Source organism: Centroberyx gerrardi, chromosome 3 (assembly GCF_048128805.1).
Source record: "Centroberyx gerrardi isolate f3 chromosome 3, fCenGer3.hap1.cur.20231027, whole genome shotgun sequence".
In the NCBI taxonomy this organism is placed as follows: domain Eukaryota; kingdom Metazoa; phylum Chordata; class Actinopteri; order Beryciformes; family Berycidae; genus Centroberyx; species Centroberyx gerrardi.
In genome coordinates this window covers 15,167,280-15,175,759 of record NC_135999.1, presented here as the reverse complement: position 1 = coordinate 15,175,759, position 8,480 = coordinate 15,167,280, and the positions used below count along the sequence as shown (strand labels likewise).

At 41.3% G+C, this 8,480-nt stretch overlaps 1 protein-coding gene and 1 long non-coding RNA gene across 2 annotated transcripts; both read left to right on the top strand.

The window, feature by feature from the left end:
- Nucleotides 1–623: 623 nt before the first annotated feature.
- LOC144542926 (uncharacterized) lies at nt 624–1,779 on the top strand. The gene is made up of 3 exons (XR_013507513.1): nt 624–833; nt 1,023–1,094; nt 1,671–1,779. It is a non-coding gene; the product is annotated as an uncharacterized LOC144542926 (long non-coding RNA).
- A 3,214-nt stretch (nt 1,780–4,993) lies between these two features.
- LOC139912664 (cyclin-dependent kinase-like 3) lies at nt 4,994–7,434 on the top strand. Its single transcript, XM_078282781.1, has 5 exons — nt 4,994–5,158; nt 5,653–5,847; nt 5,947–6,125; nt 6,548–6,660; nt 7,256–7,434. Exons 1-5 carry the CDS (start codon nt 4,994–4,996, stop codon nt 7,432–7,434), a joined length of 831 nt encoding a protein of 276 aa, XP_078138907.1.
- The last annotated feature ends 1,046 nt before the right edge of the window (nt 7,435–8,480 follow it).

Below are 8,480 nucleotides of genomic sequence, written 5' to 3'. Positions count from 1 at the left end.
CACCGGTACGTTATTGTTTGTTTGTTGGGTTGCCTGCTGGGGAGGAGGGAGGGAGGGAGGGAGATGAGGGGCGTATGCTGTGTGTGTGTGCAGATTATGCTGGAAGAAGACATCCATGGAGGGGTCCTGTTCCAGAGGAGACTACCAGGAGAATTCCACATGGACCGCTCTATCTGTGGGCCTGTGAGAGCGACAGAGAGAGAGAGAGAGAGAGAGGAGAGAGAGAGAGAGAGAGAGAGAGAGAGAGAGAGAGCCTAGGTGAGTGTGCCCGACACATAGTGCAGCTGGCTAATAATTCAGCATTGATTTGATTCAGCATTCTAGCTGGAGACACTGTAATTACATTAAGTCACAATAATACATTAAAAAAAAAAACAACATATCTTAGATTTCATGCTTTATTTTACAACGATGCCAGCTTTCAGACACATAGAGTGGGAGCCAATTTTAGCTAGCAAATACAAGTGTAGTTGGGGCTAAAACCTAACTTTGTACATTTGTTGTGTAGGAGGACAGAGCCAAGGTGTGTCAGCAACAGGAGGAGAGCCCCCCTGTTGATATTAATTGCTTCACTCGTCCCACCCAGTGGTGAAGAAAACTTTCTGGTGCAAGGATGGCACCGATAGAAAGTGGGCACAGCAATTGTGTACTCAAGTTTGACGACAGTGCAACAGTTGAAAACGTACAGTATGAGCTGAAAAGCCTAGCTGTGCAGCGGAGCAGATTGAGAATGTGAGATGAGTAAAAGAGCAGAACAGTGGACGAAGGATCTGGAGCTGAAGAGGAGGAGAAGAACAGTGAATAGAAGCTGAGAAAGCTGCTCCTATAATAAGGTACACTATATTTTGGGCGTTCTTGGTTTACATGTCTTAGTAATTCCTACAATTATACTGTGTGACTTTATTACTCTGAGTATATTGTCTGTTCAACCATCTCTACCTTACTGTAGAATGAACATAATGTGATGTGTCTAAGTTTCAGTTATGAATCATCAAGTGTGTCCTCTCTGTCTCTGTCTACAGGTTGCCTTCGCATGTTTGTCTTCATGGAAGAAGCGGGCCAGTTCATCCACAGCCAGGCAGCCTTTTATGCCTGTGAGTACATTGTCTATTCAACCATCTCTACTTATTTCAAACATCTCTACTTAACGACTTACAATAGAGCAATAAAGAGAGGCCAGAGACTCGTAAATCGCCAGTAAGGATGGTTGGTGTCCGGCCGATTGTGGTGGGCTGGTCTTGACAAAAGTCCAGAGCCAATTTTTGATCCCAGTCCATCTCTGACTGTAGGGTGTAATGGCCATTACATCAGAGCAGTGATTCTTAAACTGCTGGTCAGGAGCCACATTATAGTATTTTTTAAGAGCCTGGCTCCAAAGTGGAGACTTGATTTACATCAACTGGGCTTCAAGCTTAAACCATATTAAGGGATAGTTGTAATTATTTTCCTCTAAGTCTAACATCTAACATTGGATAGGATAGAACAAAAACAAACATGGCGGATTTACTTTTCATTTGAGGCTGAATGACCTCAAATGAAAACTGTTTATTCTCACTGTCATGTGACCGACCCCAGCAGCGTCTTCTCCTACCTTAGCTTAGACAGCACATCAGGCTCAGTATGTCTCTCTGAGTGTGTGTGTCTGACTGCTTGTCTCTCCTCTCTTTCAGACCAACGCTGTGTTTCTACCTGCCGGTGGATTTGGGTGCTGCTCTAGTTCCTGTAGACGTCTCTGCCTCATTGCCATTGTCCACATTGCTGTCCATCTGGCCATTTGTCCCAGCACCTACTGTATTACACAATGTATGACATCATTTTGTTGTGTTATTAATAAATTGACTTGAAATTAACTGGAACTAGAAAGGGTCATCTTTTACGACAACGTAAACGACAGCAGTAGTGTCTGCAGCTGTTGTGAGTGCTAAAAGATGTTTTTTGAGATGTTAACATATAGATGTAGAGCTCTCTAGAGCTCTGACTCTAGCTTGGTCCCTGGATCCTGGTGCTCTGGTCACTCTGCATCCATTTAATAATCCTTCATGGGGCGTCTGGATGAGCTGGAATTCCACCTGAAAGACAAGCTTGGAAACAAATAAGTCAAAGTTTAATACAACGTTAAGGAGATGAATGATCTGTAAATGGAGAGTGCTGGACAACGCCGGGCCCAGTTCCACAGTGCAGAGAAGCAGCTGGACTTCTTCGCCTTCTTCATCTTACAGCAGGGAAAAAAGAAAAATAGGATGTAAGCGTAAAATAAAATAGAAAATAAACAATAACAAGAGTCTAACTAGGCTACAAAATAAAGTGCACAAACAAAGTAAAGCCTGATTACTTTTCTCTCTGGTTGAAGGTGTGTAAAAATAAATACAACTTACAATACAATACAAACATACCCCATAGGCAATGAAAAATGTGTTTTGTTGGCAGTTGTTTTACTTTAGTAATCAACTGGCACAGTGGCACTTCAGCTGCAACAGCAGAAGGAGGGAGAAAATGCGCACTAGGCATGTATAATTAATTTATTCGTTATTGTATAATTTACAGGTGTGCAAAAACAACGAGTTGGGATTATACATCTGATGAGTTCAACAGTGAGTGAAAATAGAAACAACAATATTAATCTGTACATGCCAAACACTAACATATAATAATAAACATGTCACTTCCAGCATCAAGTGAAAGTAAATAAATAACAAACATAATGAAGGAAGAGGACAGAGTACAAAGATGAGATTTTGTTGTTCTGTAAATCCTAATAAAATGCTTTTATTTTTTAAAGACAAAATCTACTAACTTCCGGTATAGCACTGTCTCCTTCTCGCGAGCTTGACGCAGCTCTCTCTCTCTCTCTCTCTCTCTCTCTCTCTCTCTCTCTCTCTCTCTCTCTCCTCTGCTTGCATCCACAGTGCGCAGCATAGGCCTGTAGGGGCGTGTCGGTGCAGAGGAGATGGAGGGAACACATACGCTCTATCGCAAAATCATCCATTTCTCTATCAACCCCCCTCAGAGTCTATACCGAGAGAATTAATACATTTACAGAGCTCATTTACTCTACCAAGATTGTTTTATCTTGCCATATTCATGATGATCATGATGGCGTTGTAGGGAGAATAATAACGTTTTTGGAGAATAATAAAGCACCAAAGTGAAAATAAAGAATATATTTTAGAAGGAATCTGTAGTTGAAAATGCAAATTTCCCCAAAAAAAGTCCTTTTCACAGCATCCATAGCCATATGGGCTTATGCCAGATAACATATAGCCTAGGGCTGCAAAAATAAAGATGCAATCACATGCCTATCAGGAAACAGGCTACCAAGCACTATAATATAGCCTAATATAATCTTTTTTTCTTTTGTCTTTTTAAAAAGAAAATCTATTTTACATCTGAAGTTTCAGTCACATTGTAGCCTATGTAGCCTAATGATTCTAATTATTGTTGTTTATTGATGAATCCCCATTAGCTGCCAGCTTATCTATCTATCTATCTATCTATCTATCTATCTATCTATCTATCGTTAACAAAGCATAAAAAGAACATAGGCCTAGCGATTTTTTTACTCTGCAATGATAAAACTGAACTATGGAATATTTTCTGGACAAAATGCGTGTGATTGTGTGACTGTGCAGCATGAAAAGATATTGAACAAACAAAACAAGAGTAAAATATTATAGTTAGACAGGTCAGTGAGTTAGGTCTTAGTTAGACAGTCGTTTGGTTAGACAGGTCAGTCAGACAGGAGGTCAGTTAGACAGATGATTTGTTAGGCAGGCAGTTAGACAGCTCAGTCAGTTAGACAGGCTCATATGTCAGTGCACCAGATAATAACACTGCCATGCTCCAGACTAGTAGCTTTGCTTCCCCTTGTGGATAAAAGCAGTATTACCTCAGACAGGCTGTGGGAAGCTGCTGGTGTGTGGACTATGGGAGCAGGCAGGTTGTAGGTCAGAACAGCATCCCTTGCATGCAGTAGGCTATGTAACGGCCTGAGGAGGCACAGTCACATTACTCAGCCCTGAAGTCACTGTTAGCTCCAACTCTCACCACAAAGTGACAAAAGAATTAAGGAATCACCATTTATTTTGAAAAAACATAAGGAATAAAAATAATAATATAGAGCGAGAAGAACAGACAATTACATGTAAAATCTGAAAAAAGAAAGAAAAATCTTGAAAGAAAAATCATTTCAGGTAGGGAACTAGTTGGTTTCAAGTTGAACTGGTATAAGCCATTCAGTGGCATGACTGCTACATTGATATATATTTTTAATTAAGTAATAAAGTTGAATAAATGTGTTAAAATAAAATCTTAACACATTGGATTAATGGCGGCTCCGTTGCCATGGTGACAGAGGGACCTGCCCATGGCGGCCCATGCAGCCACCGCTGAATTGTGACGCAAAGCGCATTTGTGACGCAAACCCCGAGTTTGGAGTTGAGGTACACTTTCATGCCGTTCATGCGTCACTTTCTACATGATTTTCACAGGTAAGTTTGATAGGATTTACTTTCAAGAACAAATCTGTCAGCAGGTAAAAACTGCTCCGTTTTACTTACTGTACATTATGATACCAACGTGTTAAACTGTTAAGATTACTGTAAACTGCACGGATATCTGCACAGAAGGATGCAGTGTGATTAGTAATCCCCTCATAGACCCAACTCAAAGTGAAATAGGTTATTTGATGAATATAATATAATATTCACCTGTAGAACATATTAGTCTTCAAATGTAGCCTTGTTGTATTGGAGTCTCAGCAGTAAATAGCCTGCTATGAGTCAATAAAATGTCTCTAGCTAATGCTTTCTGTATGTTAACTGCATGAAGTCTGGTTTGACACCTGGACTTGATCCTGTCAAACCCTTTCTGATTTGACTGCATTTTCTCAAATATAGTGATTTCTCTAGTACTTGCTATGTCTTGCAAGCTGTTTATGCCTTTGTGTGTGTGTGTGTGTGTGTGTGTGTGTGTTTTCCAGACCCAGAGACAGAAGATGGATAATTACCTGAAGCTAGCTCTGCTCGGTGAAGGCAGCTACGGCCAAGTTTACAAATGTCAACACAGGCAGTCAAAAGACATTGTGGCTGTCAAGAAGTATCTACATTCGTCGGAACAAGTAGTGAGCTGGACTTTAGAGAGAGAAATCAAGCTGCTGGTGGTAAGGATTTCTTAAGATATGGCTCAGGACCCAAAAGTGTTTCTAATACTGATAAAACACATTTTTACAGATAGGTTTGTGTATTTGATTTATTATTCTGCTTTATTCTCATGTCACCCTGTTTTTGATTCATCTGCTGTCATGTTTTATCATGTTGTTGTTTGTAAGTGTAGAGTATATATTGAGTCCTATATTAGTGTAGAAATATGGTTTCATGTGTCACAGTGAGACCAAATGCTTTATTTGTATCCTGAGCTGAGAAAACCTGAACTGCTGTTCATCACTGACAGTTTTGAGGAGGATTAGGAAAGAGTCCAGGGTGACATCACCTTGTTGTCCACTTTTGAACCACACGGCTAAATTTATCCAAACTCAGCGATAGTTCATCATGAAGCCCCTTTGTTGTAGCTAGGAGTTTTGAAGTGCAGTGAATTGTTGCTAAAAGTTGAAACAGTATGTCGGTGATTCAACTTGAGTGTCTTACTGTTGAACAGCAATGCCGCCATGAGAACCTGGTGCGGATGCAGGATGTGTTCAAGCATGACGGCCACCTGCATGCAGTGTTTGAATTTGTCGACCGCTGCCTTGTGGAGGAGGTGGCGAGGGAGCCTCAAGGCCTGCAGAAGACAAGCATCAGGAAGCACACCTTCCAGATCCTGAGAGCTGTCGACTACCTGCATACCAACAATGTAAATATTACTGAAAAGAGCTGAACATTGCTTTGCTTTCATTACTGCTAAAGGTGTTGTTTTGTTGGTCCTCTCTCAAACTATTTTCTCCACCTCCAGATCGTTCACAGAGACATCAAGCCAGACAACATACTGGTCACAAGCTCAGGTGTGATCAAGCTGTGTGACTTTGGCTTCGCCCGCACACTGCCGGAGACCAAAGTTCCTCTCAGCAGCCATGTGGTCACTCTGTGGTACAAAGCCCCAGAGCTGCTGGTGGGAGACAGGATGTACAGCAAGTGGGTATCTTCAAATCAAAACTCTTAGATGTACAGAGGCCTGTCAACATTATTTCTTTAGTTGTCGCTTTTCCAACATGATAAACCTAGATGCTAGATTTAGTCTTTGTGTTTGCATTGAAAAATAAGTATACATCAAAAAACACACAGTCAGTGTATGATTATGGATAATTAGTAACAATGTCAAGCAATTCATTCTAGTTTTTGACACAGAGACACTTGACTGAAAAGATTAGATTGGAAAAAAAAAGATGGTAGTAACTCCAAATATCCCTATACATGTAATTGATGTATTTGCTCTCATATTCTCAGAGCCTGTTGGCTGGTTTCACAGCCAACCAGGATGTAGTGTATGCACTTTAGTGTATTCCTATCTGGGTTCTTAAGGTGTTTCTCTGTCTGCTCTCTCCCCTCTCCTTCAGACCTGTGGATGTGTGGGCCATCGGCTGTACCATCCTGATCATGGCCAGATGTGGCGTGTTCCTGTATGGAGACACAGAGATCGATCAGCTGCATCAGATTGTCAGGAAAGTGGGTAAGTAGTCCCCCGCCTCAGGAGTGTGTGCATGGAAACGTGCAGATGTATGGGTAGGTGCGTGTGTTCATCAGTGGTGGGAAATGGACTTGGACAATAAAGATCACCGACGTTGGTAAAATAACAGCAGTAGATAACTTTATTATCCCCCAGTACAGCGGCAGACTATGCTCTGTGATCATACCTTTAAACTGCAGAAGAAGCGCAAAATCATTTGAAAAATAGGTCTGTTCACTAGCTTCATCACACTGCTATCAATAGGCCAACATGCCTGCTAGGATTTTGTTATTGTGAGAATGTAGGTGGCAAAGAGACAAAAATGCCCATCACCATGTAATCTTATGTATATGTACCTACTGTATATCTGTACCTACTGTATATCTCAAGTGGTAAGTCGTCTATGGTGCTCAACTAATGATGAGGAAAGGTGTTTTCTCTGACTTTCTGTTCTTCTGCTGCAACGATGTGCAAATCAAATAAACAGTCCACTATCCTGGAGTTAAGGGTCGTGGTTCACTTTCAATATGACATTATGTGTCAGAGAAGTGTTCAGTTTATATGATCATTGTTGGGTTTTTCTTTCTTGTCATGCCAGGACCGCTGACCCCTGGCCAAATGCAGATGTTTTCGGATAACCCCAACTATACTTCATTCAGCCTGCCTGAGGTGGAGCTGCCCAAAGACCTCAGGAGGAAGTACGGCCTGCACGACCCCCTGTTGGCTGACCTGGTGGAAGTAAGTGTGCTCTCTTCTGCACAACTGGGCAGCCACTGATCACACAGTGTGGTCCTATAACTATTACATTTATCTTTAGATTTGAGTTTCAGTAGAACATGGTCTAGATGCTGTTTTCATTGGCTTTTCTACCATGCATAGAAATAAACACTGCTGTACATTGTCTAACCTCAGGATTATTAATGTCTGTCTTTTACCATGGGTTCTCCTTGTAGGTTATTATTAAAGTTATTTCATTACAGAATCTTGTGTTAGGGTTACAAACTAACTCTTTCTGGTGCTGCGTAATGCATCTGTCTCTGTGAGTTGTATCTTTCCTATTTTAAACAATGTGAAGAAGAGTTAAAAGAGTCATGCTGTTTTTCAGTCAAGTCTCCAGATGGATCCTGCGAACAGGCCAAGCTGCTCTGGGATGATGAACCATGAATATTTCACCGGAGACGGGTTCCCTGAAATGTGAGTAGGCTGTGACATGGGGCTCTGTGGGGACGGAGGGGGAGGAGAGAGTTACTGTTACAGTTACTGTTGGTGTTTGAGTGTTTGAGTTGAGTTTTTGGAGAGACATCCTGAACTGAAGGATGTATCACTGTATTATCACTGTGTCTCACAGCTGATGGACCTTCACTACTAATGCTGCTGTTTAGTGTTGTCATAGACAAGACATGGTGCAAACACCAAGTTAACTGGTGGCTCAACTGTGTGCACCAATCTTGACTTTCATAGCCTTTCCTTTAAACCTTTAGTCAGTCAGATGTGTCAGCTGTAACTGGTAACTAGCCTCAGCAAAAACACAACAACAACTGTCTGGCCAAGATGTAAAACACTACAAATAATATTTGGGGAAATCCAGTGGGCCAGGTGTATAAAGATGGTTGCCTCCTGAAGTGACATCATTTGGTCCTCCAGGCCAATCCCACAATGCAAAGGGCACACATTGTTTCCAATCATTTCCACACAGCTAAGGGTGGATATCATCATTTGTACACTTTATACTATGAGACAAACCAGGAGCCAGCCATCTTTGTACATTAAGTGTTTTTCAGGCAATCTCAGAAAAATAAACAGAGTCATTTGAAACTGTAATG

What these genes read in the sequence shown, in the direction of transcription:
- LOC139912664 (XM_078282781.1), top strand. Translation starts at nt 4,994, where the DNA reads ATGGATAATTACCTGAAGCTAGCTCTGCTCGGTGAAGGCAGCTACGGC. An exon ending in GAGAAATCAAGCTGCTGGTG is followed by an intron (nt 5,159 to 5,652) that starts GTAAGGATTTCT and finishes ACTGTTGAACAG; the next exon opens with CAATGCCGCCATGAGAACCT. An exon ending in ACTACCTGCATACCAACAAT is followed by an intron (nt 5,848 to 5,946) that starts GTAAATATTACT and finishes CTCCACCTCCAG; the next exon opens with ATCGTTCACAGAGACATCAA.